This window comes from Carcharodon carcharias, chromosome 16 (genome assembly GCF_017639515.1).
Source record: "Carcharodon carcharias isolate sCarCar2 chromosome 16, sCarCar2.pri, whole genome shotgun sequence".
NCBI classification, from domain to species: domain Eukaryota; kingdom Metazoa; phylum Chordata; class Chondrichthyes; order Lamniformes; family Lamnidae; genus Carcharodon; species Carcharodon carcharias.
This window is the reverse complement of record NC_054482.1, coordinates 116869627-116892189: the sequence shown is the minus strand read 5'-3', so window position 1 is coordinate 116892189 and position 22563 is coordinate 116869627. Positions and strand designations below refer to the sequence as shown.

General features: G+C 50.8%; 1 protein-coding gene across 1 annotated transcript in view; it reads left to right on the top strand.

The window, feature by feature from the left end:
- The first annotated feature begins 2979 nt into the window (after positions 1-2979).
- Positions 2980-22563, top strand: part of acadm (acyl-CoA dehydrogenase medium chain) — an 81785-nt gene continuing 62201 nt past the window's right edge. The window contains exon 1 of the mRNA XM_041208143.1: positions 2980-3038. Coding sequence (XP_041064077.1) covers positions 3021-3038 — 18 coding nt within the window. The 5' untranslated portion in view covers positions 2980-3020. The remainder of the gene's footprint in view (positions 3039-22563) is intronic.

Sequence of the window (22563 nt, the reverse complement as noted above, 5' to 3'; positions counted from 1 at the left end):
CACTGTCAGAGGGACAGTACAGAGGGAGTGCTGCACTGTCAGAGGGTCAGTACTGAGGGAGTGCTGCACTGTCAGAAGGTCAGTATTGAGGGAGTGCTGCACTGTCAGAGGGTCAGTACTGAGGGAGTGCTGTATTGTCAGAGGGTCAGTACTGAGGGAGTGCAGCACTGTCAGAGTGTCAGTACTGAGGGAGTGCTGCACTGTCAGAGGGTCAGTACTGAGGAAGTGCTGCACTGTCAGAGGGTCAGTACTGAGGGAGTGCTGCATTGTCAGAGGGTCAGTACTGAGGGAGTGCTGCACTGTCAGAGGGTCAGTACTGAGGGAGTGCTGCACTGTCAGAGGGACAGTACTGAGGGAGTGCAGCACTGTCGGAGGATCCTGCTACATTTCCTGTAAGTGACAATAATGCAAACACAAGTCTTTCTGAAATCACCCCCACCCTCACCCTCACACCCTTACATCCCCATCTCACCCTGACACCCACCTCACCTTCACCCCCACCCTCACCCTCACTCCCCTCCCTGCACATTTACCCATTGAGAGGGTTGGGTTTGGATTGCTTTGGAAGCTGCAATAAGCCGGTGGACAGATTATCCTAAACAAAAACAGAATTACCTGGAAAAACTTCAGCAGGTCTGGCAGCATCGGCGGAGAAGAAAAGAGTTGACGTTTCGAGTCCTCATGACCCTTCGACAGAACTTGAGTTCAAGTCCAAGAAAGAGTTGAAATATAAGCTGGTTTAAGGTGTGTGTGTGGGGGGTGGAGAGATAGAGAGAGATAGAGACAGAGGTGGAGGGGGTTGGTGTGGTTGTAGGGACAAACAAGCAGTGATAGAAGCAGATCATCATAAGATGTCACCAACAAAAGAACACATAGGTGTTAAAGTTGGTGATATTATCTAAACGAATGTGCTAATTAAGAATGGATGGTTGGGCACTCAAGGTATAGCTCTAGTGGGGGTGGGGAGAGCATAAAATATTTTAAAATACTTAAAAATAATGGAAATAGGTGGGAAAAGAAAAATCTATATAATTTATTGGAAAAAAACAAAAGGAAGGGGGAAACAGAAAGGGGGTGGGGATGGAGGAGGGACCTCAAGACCTAAAGTTGTTGAATTCAATATTCAGTCCAGAAGGCTGTAAAGTGCCTAGTTGGTAGATGAGGTTTTGTTCCTCCAGTTTGCGTTGGGCTTCACTGGAACAATGCAGCAAGCCAATGACAGACATGTGGGCAAGAGAGCAGGGTGGAGTGTTAAAATGGCAAGCGACAGGGAGGTTTGGGTCATTCTTGCGGACAGACTGCAGGTGTTCTGCAAAGCGGTCGCCCAGTTTACGTTTGGTCTCTCCAATGTAGAGGAAACCACATTGGGAGCAACGAATGCAGTAGACTAAGTTGGGGAAAATGCAAGTGAAATGCTGCTTCACTTGAAAGGAGTGTTTGGGCCCTTGGACGGTGAGGAGAGAGGAAGTGAAGGGGCAGGTGTTGCATCTTTTGGGTGGGCATGGGGTGGTGCCATAGGAGGGGGTTGAGGAGTAGGGGGTGATGGAGGAGTGGACCAGGGTGTCCCAGAGGGAGCGATCCCTACGGAATGCCGATAGGGGGGGGCGAAGAGAAGATGAGTTTGGTGGTGGCATCATCTGGAGTTGGCGGAAATGGCGGAGGATGATCCTTTGAATGCGGAGGCTGGTGGGGTGATAAGTGAGGACAAGGGGGACCCTATCATGTTTCTGGGAGGGAGGAGAAGGAGTGAGGGCGGATGCGCGGGAGATGGGCCGGACACGGTTGAGGGCCCTGTCAACGACCGTGGGTGGAAAACCTCGGTTAAGGAAGAAGGAGGACATGTCAGAGGAACTGTTTTTGAAGGTAGCATCATCGGAACAGATGCGACGGAGGCGAAGGAACCGAGAGAATGGGATGGAGTCCTTACAGGAAGCGGGGTGCGAGGAGCTGTAGTCGAGGTAGCGCTGTGGGAGTCGGTGGGTTTGTAATGGATATTGGTGGACAGTCTATCACCAGAGATTGAGACAGAGAGGTCAAGGAAGGGAAGGGAAGTGTCAGAGATGGGCCACGTGAAAATGATGGAGGGGTGGAGATTGGAAGCAAAATTAATAAATTTTTCCAAGTCCCGACGAGAGCATGAAGCAGCACCGAAGTAATCATCGATGTACCGGAGAAAGAGTTGTGGAAGGGGGCCGGAGTAGGACTGGAACAAGGAATGTTCCACACACCCCATAAAGAGACAGGCGTAGCTGGGGCCCATGCGGGTACCCATAGCCACACCTTTTATTTGGAGGAAGTGAGAGGAGTTGAAGGAGAAATAGTTCAGTGTGAGAACAAGTTCAGCCAGACGGAGGAGAGTAGTGGTGGATGGGGATTGTTCGGACCTCTGTTCGAGGAAGAAGCTAAGGGCCCTCAGACCATCCTGGTGGGGGGATGGAGGTGTAGAGGGATTGGACGTCCAGGGTGAAGAGGAGGAGATTCTCCTCTTGTCTTTTAACAAAACCTATGGGGAGGTTTTGCTTTGGTTGCGGGTTTATCAGATTTCCCAGGGACACGGGCAGAAAACACAAACCCGGAGTCAGACTCACTCCCGGAGCGGGGCGTGGCCAGAGCGGAGGGGGCGTGGCCAGAGCGGAGGCGCGGTCCAGCAGCGGGAGGCAATTCCTGGCAGGGGGCGGGGTGGGGGCGGGACCCGGCAGGGGGCGGAGGGGGGGCGGGAACCGGCAGGGGGGCGGGACCCGGCAGGGGGCGGAGGGGGGGCGGGACCCGGCAGGGGGCGGAGGGGGGGCGGGACCCGGCAGGGGGGCGGGACCCGGCAGGGGGCGGAGGTGGGGCGGGACCCGGCAGGGGGGCGGGACCCGGCAGGGGGCGGAGGGGGGGGCGGGACCCGGCAGGGGGCGGGACCCGGCAGGGGGCGGAGGGGTGGGCGGGACCCGGCAGGGGGCGGGACCCGGCAGGGGGGGGGGGGGCGGGGCTCGATGATCCGGGTCCTCCCAGTTGTCAGGCGGGTAGACGCAGCGATGTTGGTCCGGGCTGAGGTAAGGGTTCGCGGCCGGACAGGCTGGTTCGAGTCGGCGGCGGGTGACTGCAGCGGCCTGGGGCCGGTGGTGTGGACCAGTCTGCGGCCTCACCGGTTCCGGGCGGCTCCGTCAGCTCCGAGACCCGGTCCCTGGGTTCACAATCCCAGGCCAGAGGGCTCAGTCAGGGAGGGGTGTTGAGTGGGAGGGGTCGGTCAGGGGGGGGTGGGGGAGGGGTCAGTCGGGGGGGGGTGGGGGAGGGGTCGGTCGGGGGGGGTGGGGGGAGGGCAGGGGTCAGTCAGGGGAGCGCAGGGGTCAGTCGGGGGGGGGTGGGGGAGCGCAGGGGTCAGTCGGGGGTTGTTGGGTGGGAGGGGTCAGTCAGGGGGGGTGGGGTGGAGGGGTCAGTCAGGGGGGGTGGGGGGGAGGGGTCAGTCAGGGGGGGTGGGGGGGAGGGGTCAGTCAGGGGGGGGGTGGGGGAGCGCAGGTGTCAGTCGGGGGTTGTTGGGTGGGAGGGGTCAGTCAGGGGGGGTGGGGGGGAGGGGTCAGTCGGGGGGGGTGGGGGGGAGGGGTCAGTCAGGGGGGGTGGGGGGAGGGCAGGGGTCAGTCGGGGGAGCGCAGGGGTCAGTCGGGGGGGGGTGGGGGAGCGCAGGGGTCAGTCGGGGGTGGGGGGAGGACAGGGGTCAGTGGGGGGGGAGGGGTCAATTCGTGGGGCGGGGTGGGGTGGTGTGAGGGCTGGTCAAGAACCTAAGAGCTAAAAACAAAAAACTGCGGATGCTGGAAATCCAAAACAGAAACAGAATTACCTGGAAAAACTCAGCAGGTCTGGCAGCATCGGCGGAGAGGGACACAGTTAATGTTTTGAGTCCTCATGACCCTTCAACAGAACTGAGTAGAAATAGGAAAGGGGTGAAATATAAGCCCTTGGGATCCAGGGCAACTTGGATCCAAAATTGGCTGAGTGGCAAGAGGCAGAGGGTGGAAGGTGGTTTTTGCGATTGCCTGAGAGGAGTGGGTGCTGGGCAGGGGTGGGTGCTGGGCAGAGGTCGGTGCTGGGACACTTGTTGTTTGTAACGTACATTAATGACTTAGACATCAATATAGGAAGTATAAGAACATAAATAGGAACAGGAGTGGACCATTTGGCCCCCCCGAGCCTGCTCTGCCAATCAATAAGATCGTGGCTGATCTGTTTGTGTTTCGATTTCCACATTCCCATCTAACCCTGATAACCTCTGATTCTCTTGCCTAACAAGAATCTATCTACCTCAGTATTTAAAATATTCAATGACCCCACCTCCACCACCTTCTGAGGCAGAGAGTTCCAAAGTCACACAACCCTCTGAGAGAAAACATTTCTCCGCATCTCTGTCCTAAAAGGGCGACCCCTAATTTTAAATCCGTGCCCCCTAGTTCTGGACTAACCACAACAGGAAACATCCTTTCGACATCCACCTTGTCAAGGCCGTTCAGGATCTTTTATATTTCAATCAAATCACCCCTTGCTCTTCTAAACTCCAGTTAACAAATAAACTTCTAAACAAGCCCAGTCTGTCCAACCTTTCCTCCATAAGACAACCCACTCATCTCAGGTATCAATCTCGTAAACCTCGTCTGAACCGCCTCTAATACATTTACATCCTTCCTTAAATAAGGAGACCTGAACTGCACGCACTACTTGAGATGCAGTCTCACGAATGCCCTGTATAACTGAAGCATAACATCCTTACTTTAATGTTCAATCCCTCTCGTATTGAAGAATAGCATTCCATTAGCCTTCTTAATTACTTGCTGTACCTGCATACTAACTTTCTGTGACTCGTGCGCAAGCATCTAAAATCTTTCTGCACCTCAGAATTATGCAGCCGTTCTCCATTTAAGTATTGCACTGCTTTTTTGTTCTTCCAGCCAAAGTGAACAACTTCACATTTTCCCACATTAAACTCCATTTGCCAGATCTTTGCCCAGTCACTCAACCTATCTACATCCATCTACAACCTCCTCATGTCCTCTTCACAACATATTTTCCTATCTATCTTTGTATCATCTGCAAATTTAGCTACCATGTCTTCACTCCCCTCATCTAAGTTGTTGATATAAATCATAAAAATTGAGTCCCCAGTACAGAGCCCTGTGGGACGCCACTTGTCACATCCTGCCAATCAGAAAAAGACCCATTTATGCGTACTCTCTGCTTTCTGCCAGCCAGCCAATCTTCTATCTATGTTACCCACTACACCATGCGCTTTTATTTTCCCGTAATAATCTTTGCTGTCGCACCTTATCAAATGCCTTGTGGAAATCCAAGTACAGTGTGTATACAGGCTCCCCTTTATCCACTGCGCATGTTACTCCTTCAAAAAGCCCCAATAAATTGGTTAAACATGATTTTCCTTTCCCAAAACTATACTGATTCTTCTAAGTGCCCAGCCGTAACCTCCTTAATGATTGATTCTAATAGTTTGACGTCTGTCGTGGGGAAGTTAACTGACCTATCGTTTCTGCCTCCCTCCCTTCTTGAATAGAGGAGTTATATTTTCTACGTTCCAATCTGATGGAACCTTTCCAGAACCTAGCGCATTTTGGAAAATTAACACCAGCTCATCGACCACCTCTTTTAAGACCTTAGGATGTGGTCCATCGGGACCCAGAGACTTGCCAGCCTGCAGCTCCATCAGTTTGTTCAGTACCATTTCCCTAGTGATTTCAATTTTACCAAGTTCATTTCTCCAATTCACCTCCTGATTTGCAGCTATTACTGGAATGTTTTTTGTGTCCTCTATAGTGAACATAGAAGCAAAATATTTGTTCATTTCTTCTGCCATTTCCTTATTATCTACTGTTAACTTCCCACTGTCACCCTCTAGAAGACCAACACTCACTTTACTTACTCTTTTCCTTGTTAAATACCTGTAGAAACTCTTGCTATCTGTTTTTACATTTCTAGCTAGCTTCCTCTCATACTCTAACTTCTTTCTCCTGATTAACCTTTTAGTCATTCTCTGCCATTCTTTATATTCTGCCCAATCATCTGTCCTGCCACTCATCTTTGCGGAGATATGCTTTTTCCTTCAGTTTGATGCTATTCTTAACATCTCTAGTTAACCACGGATGGTGGGTTCTTCTCGTAGAATTTTCCTTTATAATAGGAATGTACTTATTCTGAATACTCTGAAATATCCCCTTAAATGTCTGCCACTGCTTCTCCAATTTATCCTTTAGCCTAGTTTCCCAGTTCACTTCAGCTAGCTCAGCTTTCATCCCCATATAGTTGCCTTTATTTAAGTTTAAGGTGTCTTAGTCTTAGTCTTAGACCCACTCTTCTCCCTTTCAAACTGGATGTAAAATTCAATCATATTGTGGTTGCTGCTGCCTAGGGGTGCCTTTACTCACGTTACACAATACCAAGTCTAATATTAACCTGCTGTCTGGTTGGTTCCAGAACATGCTGCCCTAAGAAACTATTTCGAAAGTATTCTAAGAACTCCTCATCCAGGCTACTACCGCCAATCTGTCAGTGAGGCAGGTAATGGGACCGAGCAGACAGTAGTGGAGGTGCTCACAACTTGTGAGTTTTGTGAAAGGAAAATCATGTTTAACCAATTTATTGGAGTTTTTTGAAGGAGTAACATGCGCAGTGGATAAAGGGGAGCCTGTATACACACTGTACTTGGATTACCACAAGGCATTTGATAAGGTGCGACAGCAAAGATTATTATGGAAAATAAAAGCGCACAGTATAGTGGGTAACATAGATAGAAGATTGGTTGGCTGGCAGAAAGCAGAGAGTACGCATAAATGGATTATTACCGTCCCTTTATCACAAGCACACAATATTTTCTCTTGCATACTTTGTCCTACACTGTGGCTACTGTTAGGGGGCCTGTACACCACTATCACTAATGACTTTTTCCCCCTACTATTCCTCATCTCCATCAAAACCAATTCTACATCCTGATCTCCTGAAACAAGGTCATCTCTAACTATTGCACCAATGCCCTCTTTGATTAACAGTGCTACTCCTCCACCTTTACCTAGCTTCCTATTCTTAATGTGTGTCATGTACACTTCAATATTAAGGACCCAATCTTTGTCGTCCTGCAGCTACATCTCCGTAATTGCTAGCAGATCATGTTTAGTTATTTCAATGTGGGCCATCAATTCATTTACTTTGTTATGAATGCTACATGCATTCAGATAGAGAGCCTTCAGTTTTGTCTTTTTGTAACATCTGGTCTTGACTGTTGATGTATTATTAGGTTTTTTCTCTCTGTCCCTTCTTGCCATTCTCTGACCCTCATTTCTCATCTTACTATTTTGCTCCTCTGTCTTGACTCTACACCTTGAGTTGCTCCCTCTATCCAAGCTTGATTCCTCACCCCTCTTGTTTAGTTTAAAGCCCTCTCTACGTCCCTAGTTATGCGATTTGCGAGGTCACTCGTCCCAGCACGGTTCAGGTATAAACCGTCCCAATGGTACAGGTCCCACTTTCCCCAGTACAGATGCCAGTGCCCCACAAACCGGAACCCACCTCTCCCACACCAGTCTCTGAGCATTTGTCTCTCTAATCTTATTTGCCCTATGCCAATTTGCACATGGCTCAGGTAATAATCCAGAGATTATTATCTTTGAGGTTCTGCTTCTTGATTTGGTACCTAGCTCCTCATACTGACTTTGCAGAACCTCTTTCCTAGATCAACCTATGTGATTGGCACCTGCGTGGGCCACGACAACTGGATCCTCCACCTCCCACTGCAACTTCCTCTCCAGCCCTGAGCAGATGTCCTGAACCTTGCCACGGGGCAGACAACATAGCCGTCTGGAGCCTTGCTTTTTGCTGCAGAGGACAGTGTCCATCCCCCTCACTATATTATTCCCTACGACCACTACATCCCTTTTTGTTCACCCCCTCTTGAACGGCTTTCTGTGCGATGGTGCCATGACCAGCCCACTCATCCACCTTGCAGACTTCGCTTTCATCCACACAAGTTGTGAGCACCTCCACTACTGTCTGCTTGGTCCCATTACCTGCCTCACTGACAGTCACATCCTCCTGTCCCTCACTGCTGACCAAAACAGTTGACCCTCTTCTAAGAGGTGTGACTGTCTTCTGGAACAAAGTATTCAGATATTTCTCCATATCCCTTATGTTGCACGGTGTGTACATTTCAGCTTCCAGATCAATAATCCTGATCCATTATTCCTCAAGTTGCTTACACTTCTTGCAGACGTGTTTGTCATGGATCGCCTTGGCATCCAAAAGCTCCCCCATCCCCCAGCTGCAACATAACATCTGACCTGCCATTCTAACTTATATTATTCAGTTTATTTACTTTGATTACTTTCTTCCTATGTATGCTACAATTGACTATTTATTGAATGTAAGTACCACTGACAACTACAGGTTTTATGCTTCTTAACTACCAGGCATGTATTTGAAATGTTTGTTTAAATTACTTTATTTTTATTGCTTTTTCTATTTTTATTGTTTGATTTTAATTTTAAAGTTTCCAAATGTTGGTTTATTATTTTAAAGTTTTAGTTCTTTTTATTTATAGATCTATTTTAACTTGCCTGTCTGAAGCTGGATTCTCTCACAACGTCACTTAGACTGGGCACTTACTGGCCAATTAGCTTACTAGCTTCCTGCAATGTCACAGTTGCTTTTTCCTCCTTTTCCTGGACTGCACATGAAACAGCGAAACAGCTCCCGACCGTCTCCCGCAGCTCCACTGCTCAGCTCCCGACCGTCTCCCGCAGCTCAGCTCCCGACCGTCTCCCGACCGTCTCCCGCAGCTCCACTGCTCAGCTCGCGACCGTCTCCCGAGGCTCCGCTGCTCAGCTCCCGACCGTCTCCCGCTGCTCAGCTCCCGACCGTCTCCCGACCATCTCCTGCAGCTCAGCTCCCGACCGTCTCCCGCTGCTCAGTTCCCGACCGTCTCCCGACCGTCTCCCGCAGCTCCACTGCTCAGCTCCCGACCGTCTCCCGCAGCTCAGCTCCCGACCGTCTCCCGCTGCTCAGCTCCCGACCGTCTCCCGACCGTCTCCCGCAGCTCCACTGCTCAGCTCCCGACCGTCTCCCGCAGCTCAGCTCCCGACCGTCTCCCGCTGCTCAGCTCCCAACCGTCTCCCGCTGCTCAGCTCCCGACCGTCTCCCGCAGCTCCACTGCTCAGCTTCCGACAGTCTCCCGCAGCTCAGCTCCCGACCATCTCCCGCTGCTCAGCTCCCGACCGTCTCCCGCTGCTCAGCTCCCGACCATCTCCCGCTGCTCCACTGCTCAGCTCCCGACCGTCTCCCGCTGCTCAGCTCCCAACCATCTCCCGAGGCTCCGCTGCTCAGCTCCTGACCGTCTCCCGCTGCTCAGCTCCCGACCGTCTCCCGCTGCTCCGCTGCTCAGCTCCCGACCGTCTCCCGCTGCTCAGCTTCCGACCGTCTCCCGCTGCTCAGCTCCCGACCGTCTCCCGCTGCTCAGCTCCCGACTGTCTCCCGCTGCTCCACTGCTCAGCTCCCGACCGTCTCCCGCTGCTCAGCTCCCAACCGTCTCCCGCTGCTCAGCTCCCGACCGTCTCCCGCTGCTCAGCTCCCGATCATCTCCCGCTGCTCCACTGCTCAGCTCCCGACCGTCTCCCGCTGCTCAGCTCCCAACAGTCTCCCGCTGCTCAGCTCCCGACCGTCTCCCGCAGCTCAGCTCCCGACCGTCTCCCGCAGCTCAGCTCCCGACCGTCTCCCGCAGCTCAGCTCCCGACCGTCTCCCGCTGCTCAGCTCCCGACCGTCTCCCGCGGCTCCGCTGCTCAGCTCCCGACCGTCTCCCGACCGTCTCCCGCTGCTCAGCTCCTGACCGTCTCCCGCTGCTCAGCTCCCGACCGTCTCCCGACCGTCTCCCGCTGCTCAGCTCCCGACCGTCTCCCGCTGCTCAGCTCCCGACCGTCTCCCGCAGCTCAGCTCCCGACCGTCTCCCGCAGCTCAGCTCCCGACCGTCTCCCGCTGTTCAGCTCCCGACCGTCTCCCGCTGCTCAGCTCCCGACCGTCTCCCGCTGCTCAGCTCCCGACCGTCTCCCGCTGCTCAGCTCCCGACCGTCTCCCGCAGCTCAGCTCCCGACCGTCTCCCGCTGCTCAGCTCCCGACCGTCTCCCGCTGCTCAGCTCCCGACCGTCTCCCGCAGCTCAGCTCCCGACCGTCTCCCGCTGCTCAGCTCCCGACCGTCTCCCGCTGCTCAGCTCCCGACCGTCTCCCGCTGCTCAGCTCCCGACCGTCTCCCGCTGCTCAGCTCCCGACCGTCTCCCGCTGCTCAGCTCCCGACCGTCTCCCGCTGCTCAGCTCCCGACCGTCTCCCGCTGCTCAGCTCCCGACCGTCTCCCGCTGCTCAGCTCCCGACCGTCTCCCGCAGCTCAGCTCCCGACCGTCTCCCGCAGCTCAGCTCCCGACCGTCTCCCGCTGCTCAGCTCCCGACCGTCTCCCGCAGCTCAGCTCCCGACCGTCTCCCGCAGCTCAGCTCCCGACCGTCTCCCGCTGCTCAGCTCCCGACCGTCTCCCGCTGCTCAGCTCCCGACCGTCTCCCGCTGCTCAGCTCCCGACCGTCTCCCGCTGCTCAGCTCCCGACCGTCTCCCGCTGCTCAGCTCCCGACCGTCTCCCGCTGCTCAGCTCCCGACCGTCTCCCGCTGCTCAGCTCCCGACCGTCTCCCGCTGCTCAGCTCCCGACCGTCTCCCGCTGCTCAGCTCCCGACCGTCTCCCGCTGCTCAGCTCCCGACCGTCTCCCGCTGCTCAGCTCCCGACCGTCTCCCGCTGCTCAGCTCCCGACCGTCTCCCGCTGCTCAGCTCCCGACCGTCTCCCGCTGCTCAGCTCCCGACCGTCTCCCGCTGCTCAGCTCCCGACCGTCTCCCGCTGCTCAGCTCCCGACCGTCTCCCGCTGCTCAGCTCCCGACCGTCTCCCGCTGCTCAGCTCCCGACCGTCTCCCGCTGCTCAGCTCCCGACCGTCTCCCGCTGCTCAGCTCCCGACCGTCTCCCGCTGCTCAGCTCCCGACCGTCTCCCGCTGCTCAGCTCCCGACCGTCTCCCGCTGCTCAGCTCCCGACCGTCTCCCGCTGCTCAGCTCCCGACCGTCTCCCGCTGCTCAGCTCCCGACCGTCTCCCGCTGCTCAGCTCCCGACCGTCTCCCGCTGCTCAGCTCCCGACCGTCTCCCGCTGCTCAGCTCCCGACCGTCTCCCGCTGCTCAGCTCCCGACCGTCTCCCGCTGCTCAGCTCCCGACCGTCTCCCGCTGCTCAGCTCCCGACCGTCTCCCGCTGCTCAGCTCCCGACCGTCTCCCGCTGCTCAGCTCCCGACCGTCTCCCGCTGCTCAGCTCCCGACCGTCTCCCGCTGCTCAGCTCCCGACCGTCTCCCGCTGCTCAGCTCCCGACCGTCTCCCGCTGCTCAGCTCCCGACCGTCTCCCGCTGCTCAGCTCCCGACCGTCTCCCGCTGCTCAGCTCCCGACCGTCTCCCGCTGCTCAGCTCCCGACCGTCTCCCGCTGCTCAGCTCCCGACCGTCTCCCGCTGCTCAGCTCCCGACCGTCTCCCGCTGCTCAGCTCCCGACCGTCTCCCGCTGCTCAGCTCCCGACCGTCTCCCGCTGCTCAGCTCCCGACCGTCTCCCGCTGCTCAGCTCCCGACCGTCTCCCGCAGCTCAGCTCCCGACCGTCTCCCGCAGCTCAGCTCCCGACCGTCTCCCGCAGCTCAGCTCCCGACCGTCTCCCGCAGCTCAGCTCCCGACCGTCTCCCGCAGCTCAGCTCCCGACCGTCTCCCGCTGCTCAGCTCCCGACCGTCTCCCGCTGCTCAGCTCCCGACCGTCTCCCGCTGCTCAGCTCCCGACCGTCTCCCGCTGCTCAGCTCCCGACCGTCTCCCGCTGCTCAGCTCCCGACCGTCTCCCGCTGCTCAGCTCCCGACCGTCTCCCGCTGCTCAGCTCCCGACCGTCTCCCGCTGCTCAGCTCCCGACCGTCTCCCGCTGCTCAGCTCCCGACCGTCTCCCGCTGCTCAGCTCCCGACCGTCTCCCGCTGCTCAGCTCCCGACCGTCTCCCGCTGCTCAGCTCCCGACCGTCTCCCGCTGCTCCGCCTCCCAGCAAGGTAACTAAACTGAAGTCCCCACTGCTCTCCACGTCCTTTTCAAACTGAAGTCTCTCCCACTCTCCGGGTCCTTTTCAAAGTGAAGTCTCTCCTGCTCTCTGCTTCCTTTTCAAGCGTCCTTTTCAGTAAGTTCGCAGATGACATGAAAATTGGTGGTGTTGTAAATAGTGAGGAGGAAAGCCTTGGATTACAGGATGATATAGATGGACTGGTAAGATGGGCAGAGCAGTGGCAAATGGAATTTAATCCTGAGAAGCGTGAGGTGATGCATTTTGGGAGGACTAACATAGCAAGGGAATACACAATGAATGGTAGGTCCCTAGGCAATACTGAGGATCAGAAGGACCTTGGTGTACATGTCTATAGATCCCTGAAGGCAGCAGCACAGGTAGATAAGGTGGTTAAGAAAGCATATGGGATACTTGCCTTTATTAGTCGAGGCATAGAATATAAGAGCAGGGAGGTTATTATTGGAGCTGTATAAAATAGGCCACAGCTTTAGTACTGTGAGCAGTTTTGGTCGCCACACTATGGGAAGGATGTGATTGCACTGGAGAGGCTGCAGAGGAGATTCACCAGGATGCTGCCTGGGCTGGAGCATTTCAGCTATGAAGACGGACTAGATAGGCTAGGGTTATTTTCCTTAGAGCAGAGAAGGCTGAGGGGGGTTGATAGAGGTATACAAAATTATGAGGGTCATAGATAGGAATACACTTTTCCCCTTAGCAGAGGTGTCACTAACTAGGGGGCATAGATTTAAGGTAAGGGGCAGGAGGTTTAGAGGTGATTTGAGGAAAAGTTTTTTCACTGAGGGTTGGTGGAATCTGGAATAACTGCCTGAGGGGGTGGTAGGAACCCTCACAACATTTAAGTATTTAGATGAACACTTGAAATGCCGCAGCATACAGGGCTGCGGGCCAAGTGCTGGAAAATAGGATTAGAGAAGATAGGTACTAGATGGCCGGCATGGACACAATGGGCCAAAGGGCCTGTTTCTGTGCTGTACAACTCTATGACTCTAGGGAGGCTGATAGTGCTAGGGCAGAGAGCGGCAGCAATTAGTTATAATAGTTATCCTGATATACTCCAGGATAGTTAGAATGGGTTAATTATCCTGGTATAGAATGGGATAGTTATAATGGGAGTGGGGTTAATTATCCTGATATAGACTGGGATAGTTATAATGGGAGTGAGGTTAATTTTCTTGATATGGAATGGGATAGTTATAATGGTAGGGTTCATAATCCTGATATAGACTGAGATATTTATATTTGGGGGTTAATTATCCTGATTATAGACTCAGATAGTTATAATGGTATAATAGTAACAGGCAGAGAGGGGCAAGAGTTCCTAGAGTATGTTCAGGGGAATTTTCTACAGCAGTATGTTTCCAGTCCAGTGAGAAAGGCTCTGCTGAACATCGTTCTTGATCTACTTGCCCCATCTTGTTACCAAGTATCAGTAGGAGAACAGTTAGGGGACAGTGATCGTTGTATCATAAGGTTTAGGTTGACTATGGAAAAGGGCAAGCAGCAATCCAGAGTAAGAATAATGAACTGGGGAGGGCAAATTTCAATGGAGTGAATATGAATCTGGCCCAGATAAAGTGGAATCAAAGATTGGCAGATGAACTAATGGAACAATGGGAAGCGTTTAAAGAGGAGACGGTTCAGGTGTAGTCAAGGTACATTCCCATGAGGGAGAAAGGTCAGGCAAACGTTTCCAGAGCTCCCTGGATGGGGTAAAAAATAAGAGAGTAAGATGAAGCAGGAAAGGGTACACATGACAGATATCAGGTGGATGATATAATTGGAAATCAGGATCAATCTGGAAGATTCAAAGGGGAAATGAAAAAAAAAAGAGAGAGAATGAAAAGAAACTGGCAGCTAATGTAAAAGGGAATCCAAAAGTTGTCTTCAGTAGTATAAATAATAAAGCGTGGTAAAAGGAGGAATGGAGCTGATGAAGGATCAAAAAGGAAATTTACTCATGGAGGCAGAGGGCATGACTGAGGTATTAAATGAATACTTTAGATCTGTCTGTATTAAGGAAGAAGATCCTGCCAAAGTTGAGACACTGGGTGGGCTACAAATTTATAGAGGTATTGGATAGGCTGGCTATACTTGAAAGTTGATAAGTTACCTGCACCGGCCAGGATGCATCTGAGGGAAGTAATGGTGGAAATTATGGAGACACTGGCCATCATCTTCCAGTCCCACTTAGATACAGGGTTGTTGCCATAGGACTGAAGGAAAGGGTGTAAGGATAAGCTGAGCAACTGGTCAGTCAGTTTAACCTCAGTGATGAGAAAGACTGGAGAGAAGGTAATCCAGGACAAAATTAACAGTTACTTAGATAAATGTGGATGACACTTTTGGAGGAGCAGCAGGGAGGGAGTGGTGCACTGTCTGAAATGCAGTCTTTAGGATGAGATATTAAACGGAGGCCCGATCTTGCTCCTCGGGTAGATTTAGAAGATCCAATGGCACTATTTTGAAGGAAGAGTGCTCCCTAATATCCTGGGCCCTTGACCTTATCTGATCATTTATTACATTCCTCTTTGTGGGAGCTTGCTGTGCTCACATTTACTGCATTATTTTCTACATTACAGTAAATTCCTGCCATTCACGAGTTCGCTTATCTGCACAAAAGTCTTTGTACTTCAGTTCACCCACTGCGAGCCCAAATTCACTTATAGACTCATAGACGTCCACAGCACAGGAGGAGGCTATTCAGCCCATCGTGTCCATGCCGGTCAACAAAGATCTGACTACACTAATCCCATTTTCCAGCGCTTGGCCCATATCCCTGGAGGCTATGACAATGCAAGTGAATATCTAAATAATACTTAAATGTTATGAGAGTTTCTGAAGCGACCACCCTTTCAGGCAGTGAGTTCCAGACTCCCACCACTCTCTGGGTAAAAAAATTTCTTCTCAACTCCCCTTTTAGCCTTCTACCTCTTACCTTAAATCTATGCCTCCTGGTTATTGAACCCTCCACTAATGGAAAAAGTGCCTTCCTATCCACCCTATCTATGCCCCTCATAATCGTATCCACCTCTATTAGGTCCGCTCTCAACCTTCGTTGCTCCAAGGAAAACAACCCCAGCCTATCCAATCTTTCTTCATAGCTCAGACCCTCCAACCCAGGCAGGATCCTGGTAAATCTCCTTTGCACCCTCTCCAGTGCAATCACATCCTTCCTATAATGTGGTGACCAGAACTGCACACAGTATTCTAGTTGTGGCTTAACCAGCGTTTAATACAGTTCCAGCATAACCTCCCTGCTCTTGTATTCTATGCCTCGGCTAATAAAGGCAAGTATCCCAAATGCCTTCTTAACCACTTTATCTACCTGCTACATTCAGGGATCTATTGATATGCACATCAAGGTCCCTCTGATCTTCAGTACTTTCCAGGGTGCTACCATCCATAGTGTAATCCCTTGCCTTGTTAGCCCTCCCCAACTGCATTACCTCACACTTTTCTGGGTTGAATTCCATTTGCCACTGCTCTGCCCACCTGACCAGTCCATTGATATCATCCTGCAGTTCATACCCCCTACATTTAAATCCAAATCATTTGTGTACACCATAAACAGCAAGTGCCCCAGCGCCGAGCGGAACCCCACTGGAAACAGACTCCCAGTCACAGAAACATCCATCTACCATCACCCTCTGATTCCTGCCTCTCAGTCAATTTTGGATCCAATGTGCCACTCTGCCATGGATCCCATGGGCTCTTACTTTCTTGACCAGTCTGCCATGAGGGGCCTTATCAAAAGCCTTGCTAAAGTCCATGTAGACCACATCAAATGCATTATCCTCATCAACACTCCTGGCTACCTTCTCAAAAAATTTGATCAAATTTGTCAAACACGACCTTCCCTTAAGAAATCCATGCTGACTATCCCTGATAAATCCGTGACTCTCCAAGTGCAAATATATTCTGGCCCTGAGAATTCTTTCTAATAACTTCCCCACCACCGAGGTTAGGCCACTGACTGGCCTGTAATTTCCTAGTCTATCCCTTCCTACCTTTTTTAATAATGGGACAACGTTGGCAGTCCTCTGGCTCCTCACCTGTGACCAGAGAGGATTTGAAAATTACGGCCAGGGCCCCTGATATCTCTTCCCTTGCCTTCCTCAACAGCCTGGGATACATCTCATCCAGGCCTGTGGATATATCCACATTTAAGGCCGCTAAACCTGCTAGTATCTCTTCTCTCTCTGTGAATTTCATCTAATATTTCACAGTCCTCCACCCTGATGTCTATATCTGTCGTCTTTTTCCATTGTGAAGACTGACACAAAGTATTCATTGAGGGGTCCACACTCACATTACCTTTCCGGTCCCTAATTGGCCTTACTCTTGGGAGCTGGAATCCAACAATGGCAGATGGTGAAATTTGCATTCAATAAATATCTGGAATTAAAAGTCTGATAGTGACCACAAAACCATTGCTGATTGTTGTAAAAACTCACCTGGTTCAGTTTAGGGAGGAAATCTGCCACCCGTATCTGGCCCCCAGACCTTCAACAACATGGTTGACTCTTAAATGCCCCCTGAAGCAGGGCAATTAGGGATGCATAAACGCTGACCTAGCCAGTGACGCCTGCATCTCATGAATGACTTTTTAAAAAAGGTACAGAAAGTGATTAAGAAGGCAAATGGAATGCTGGCGTTTATTGCTGGGGGAATACTACAGTTGTACAGGGCCTTGGTGAGACCACATCTGGAGTATTGGGTACAGTTTTGGTCTCCTTATTTAAAAAAGGACCTAATTGCATTAGAAGCAGTCGGAGAAGGTTCACTTGACTGATGAGATAAGCCGCTCACCCCAGTTATGAGGCAAGCTTGGACAGTTTGAGCTCGTAAGTATCTGAGTTTGGAAGAATGAGAGGTGATCTAACTAAAATATATAAGATCCATATAAGAGATTTGACAGGGCGGATGCTGAAAGGATGTTTCCCTTTGTGAGAGAGAATAGGACTAGGGGACACAGTTTAAAAATAAGGGGTGTCTCATTTAAGACGCAGATAAGAAGAAATCTTTTCTGAGGGTCATGAATCTATGGAACTCTCTTCCCAGGGAATGATAGAAGCAGGGTCAACGCATATTTATAAGGCAGAGGTAGATAGATTCTTGACTGAAAAGGGTACTGGGGGTAGGCAGTAAAGTGAGGTTGAGACCCCAATCAGATCAAGCTCAAGGGGCCGAATGGCCTACCCTTGTTCCTAAATTGTATGTTCATATGGAACTATATGCCTGTTCCTTCACTGTCACTGGGTCAAAGTCCTGGAACTCCCTCCTGAACAGCACTGTGGGTGTATTACACCACAAGGACTGCAGGAGGTGCAAGAAAGTGGCTCACAACCACTTTTTCCAAGGCAATAAATGCTCTCCTTGCTCACATCGTCCACATCCCAAGAACAGTTGAAAAGATTGATGCATCTCACTGCTAACATGTGACATCTTGTTGCATGCAAATAAAAAATTGACAATATAGCAAACATTGTACAGGCATTCTGAAGATTGATATAGCGGCCACCCAATGCATGACTGAGGTTTGTTATCACAGTCCATTTTGAACTTTGGCCCAAATGATTCAGCACTCTGCCACATGGTGTGTTTACATACTGGCCTTAAGGAGAACTGTAAACTCTCATGTTCTTTCAAGCCTTGGCAATAAATGTTTTGATGAGATAAGCCGAGTTCAAAAATAATCACAGATATGGCTAAAAACCGACAGAGTTTAAGGAAGGGACCTGCATTTAAAGAGCATCAGTCACTGTTGTACAGTAAAGTCCTGCCATTTGTAGGGTCTCATGGGTAGAGTAATGGTATTGTTGCTGGATTAGTAATCCAGAGACCCAGGGTAATGCTCTAAATTCAATAAAATTCTGGAATTAAAACTCTAATGATGACCATGAAACCATTGTCGATTGTTGGAAAAACCCATGCAGTTCACTAACGTCCTTTAGGGAAGGAAATCTGCTGTCTTTACCTAGTCTGGCCTACATGTGACGTCAAACTCACAGCAATGTGGTTGACTGCCCTCTGACATGGCCTAGCAAGCCTCTCAACTGTATCAAACCACTAAAAAGTCTAAAAGGAATGGAACCATCAACCTAGGCACCGGAAATGACAGCGGCAATCGCAGCCCTGTCGACCCTGCTAATGTGTCGGGGCTATTCGTGCAACAGCTCACATATTAATACCCAGAATCATACCTTATAGATAATGCCCCAGACACCACCATTACCATCCATGAGTACGTCCTGTCCCAGAGGCAGGACAGACCCAGCAGAGGTGGCAGCACAGTGGGACAGTCGGGAATGAGTTGCCCTGGGAGTCCTCAACATCAACTCAAGCCCCCTTGAAGTCTCATGGCACCAGGTCAAACATGGGAAGGAAACCTCCTGCTGATTACACGTACCGCCCACCCCCTTCAGCTGATGAATCAGTGCTCCTCCATGTTAAACACCACTTGGAGGAAGCACTGAGGGTGGTAAGGGTGCTGAATGTACTCTGAGTGTGGAGCTTCAATGTCCATCACCAAGAGTGGCTCAGTAGCACCACTGCTGACTGAGCTGGCTGAGTCCTAAAGGACATAGCTGCTAGATTGGGTCTGCGGTAGGTGGTGAGGGAACCAACAAGAGGGAAAAACATACTTGACCTCATCCTCACCAACCTGCCTGCCGCAGATGCATCTGTCCATGACAGTATCAGTAGGAGTGACCGCCACACAGTCTTTGTGGAGACGAAGTCCCATCTTCGCATTGAGGATGCCCTCTTATCCCATTGTGTGACACTACCGCCATGCTAAATGAGATAGATTTTGAACAGATCTAGCAACTTGACTGGGCAACCATGAGACACTGTGGGCCATCAGCACTAGCAGAATTGTACTCAAACACAATCTGTAACCTCATGGCCCAGCATATCCCCCACTCTACCATTACCATCAAGCCAGGGGATCAACCCTGGTTCAATGAAGAGTGCAGGAGGGCATGCCAGGAGCAGCACCAGGCATACCTAAAAATGAGGTGTCAACATTGTGAAGCTACAGCACAGGACTACTTGCGTGCCAAACAGCATAAGCAGCAAGTGATAGACAGTGAACTGATTCCAAAACTGGCGGATCAGATCTAAGCTCTACAGTCTTGCCACATGAAGTCGTGAATGGTGGTAGGCAATTAAACAACCCACTGGAGCAGGAGGCCTCACAAGTACCCACATCCTCAATGATGGGGGAGCCCAGGATATCAGTGCAAAAGATAAGGCTGAATCACTCGCAACAATCTTCAGCCAGAAGTGCCAAGTGGATGATCCATCTTGGCCTCCTCCAGTGGTCCCCATCATCAGAGAAGCCAGTCTTCAGCCAATTCGATTCACTCACGTGATATCAAGAAATGGCTGAAGGCACTGGAAACTGCAAAGGCTATGGACCCTGATAATATTCCAGCAATAGTACTGAAGACTTGTGCTCCAGAACTAGTCAAGCTGTTCCAGTACAGCTATAACCTGGCAGTGTGGAAAATTGCCCAGCTATGTCCTGTACACAAAAAGTGGGACACATCTAATCCGGCCAATTACAGCCTCACCAGTCTACTTTCCATCATTCGTAAAGTAATGGACGGGGTCATCAACAGTGCTATCAAGTGACATTTGCTTAGCAATAGCCTTCTCATGACGCCATGTTTGGTTTCTGACAGGTTCACTTGGCTTCTGACCTTATTACAGCCTTGATTCAAACATGGACAAAAGAGCTGAACTCCCGAGGTGAGGTGAGATTGACTGCCCTTGACATCAAGGCAGCATTTGACTGAGTGTGGCATCAAGGAGCCCTAGCAAAACTGGAATCAATGGGAATCAGGGAAAACTCTCCACTGAAGAAAGGTCATACGGATTCAACATTAGCTCTGTTTCACTCTCCACAGATGCTGCTAGACCTAATGAGTTTTTCCAGCATTTTCTGTTTTTGTTTTTGTTTTACAGCATCCGCAGTATTTTGCTTTTATAAAGCTCTCCAATGGTTGGAGTCACACCCAGCAAAAAGGGGTATGGTTGTGGTTGTTGGAGGTCAGTCATCTCAGCTCCAGGACATCACTTCAGAGTTCCTCAGGGTAGTGTCCTCTGCCCAACCATCTTCAGCAGCTTCATCAATGACCTTCTTATTATCGAAAGGTCAGAAGTGGGGATGTTCGCTGATGATTGCACAATGTTCAGCAACATTTGACTCCTCAGATACTGAAGCAGCCCATGTCCAAATGCAACAAGACCTGGACAATATCCAGGCTTGGCACATTCGTGCCACACAAGTTCAGTGCAATGATCATTTCCAACAAGAAAAAATCTAACGTTCGCCCCTTGACATTCATTGTCATTACTTTCGCTGAATCCCCCACTATCAACATCCTGGGGGTTGCCATTGACCAAAAGCTGAACTGGACTAGCCACATAAATACTGTGGCTACAAGAGCAGGCCAGAGGCTAGGAATTGTGCAACGAGTAACCCACCTCCTGACTCTCCAGAGCCTGTCCAACATCTGTAAGGCACAAGTCAGGAGTGTGATGGCACAAGTCAGGAGTGTGGTGGAATACTCTTCACTTGCCTGGATGAGTGCAATTCCAATAACACTTGAAGCTTGACACCATCCAGGACAAAGCAGTCTGCTTGATTGGCACACCATCCAAATATTCACTCTCTCCACCACCGACGCACAGTTGCAGCAGTATGTACCATCTTCAAGATGCGTTGCAGAAACTCACCAAGGCTCCTCAGGCAGCACTTTCCAAACCCATGACCACTACCATCTAGAAGGACAAGGGCAGCATATAGATGGGAACACCACCACCTGGAAGTTCCCCTCCAAGCCAAATACCATCCTGACTTGGGAATATATCGCCGTTCCTTCACTATCGCTGGGTCAAAATCCTGGAACTCCCTCCCTAACAGCATTTTGGGTGTACCTACACCACATGGACTCCAGCGGTTCAAGAAGGCAGCTCACCACCACCTTCTCAAGGGCAACTAGGGATGGGCATTAAATGCTGGCCACATCCCCTAAATGAATTAGGGAAAAGAAACCCACATGGCATTTAGATACAGAGCCTTTAGTTCTGTCCTTTTATTATTTTCGTGACCTCTAGCCTTAACTGATGGTGCATGCCCAAGTTTGTACACGCTGTCCCTTGCTGCCACACTCTGATTACCATTTTCCTTATTGCTACCTTACTTTTATCACATTTTCCCACACTTGATCCCTTACCCCACTAGTTATTTTAAAGCCATCTCTACCACCATAGTTATACAACTCACCAGAGCACTGGTCCAGCATGGTTCAGGTGAAGACCATCCCAATGGTACAGCTCCCACTTTATCCAGTGCCCCATGAATCAAAGACCATTTATTGCACACCAGTGTTTGAGCCACACGTTTAACTGTCTAATATTATTCACCCTATTTAAATTCTACCAGCTGCCATGGTGGAATTTGAAGCCATGTCCCCAGAGCCTGAGCCCCTGGATTATTAGTCTAGTGACACTACCACTACACCACTGCCTTCCAACTCAGGACGTTGTGTGGCTTGGAGGGCAACTTGCACGTTATGGCCTACCCATGTGTCTATTGCCCTTATCCTTCTAGGTGGTCGCGAGTTTGGAAAGTGCTGTTGAAGGAGCCATGGTGAGTTGCTGCAGTGCCTCTTGTAGATGGCATAACACTGCTGTCACTGTGCGTCAGTGGTGGAGGGAGTAAATGTTTGAGTGGAGTGGTACATTTTATTAGGGAAGAATGAGGACAGGCAATGTAAAACAAAGGGTCCAATTCTAAAGATGGTGCAGGAGAAGAGGGACCTAGTGGTATAGGTGCACAAATCATTGAATGTGGCAGGGCAAGTTAATAAAGCATAATGGGACCCTGAACTTTATAAATAAAGGCAGAGAGTACAAAAGCAAGTAAGTTATGATGAACCTTTACAATATATAAACTAAGAGCAGGAGTAAGTCACTCAACCCCTTGAGCCTGCTCTGTCATTCAACAAGATCATGGCTGATCTGATTGTAACCTCAACTCCACGTTCTCACCCACCCCTGATAACCTCTCACCCCCTTGTTAATTAAGAATCTACCTACCTCTGCCTTAAAAATATTCAAAGACTTTGCTTCCACATCCTTTTGAGGAAGAGTTCCAAAAGCTCATGACCCTCAGAGAAATAAATTCTCCTCATCTCTGTGTCTTAAATGAGTGACCGCTTATTTTTAAACAGTGACCCCTAGTTCTGGATTCTCCCACAAGAGGAAACATCCTCTCCACATCCACCGTGTCAAGACCCCTCAGGATCTTATATGTTTCAATCAAGTTGCCTCTTACTCTTACAAACTCCAGCGGATGCAAGCCGAGCCTGTCCAACCTTTCCTCATAAAACAACCCCCC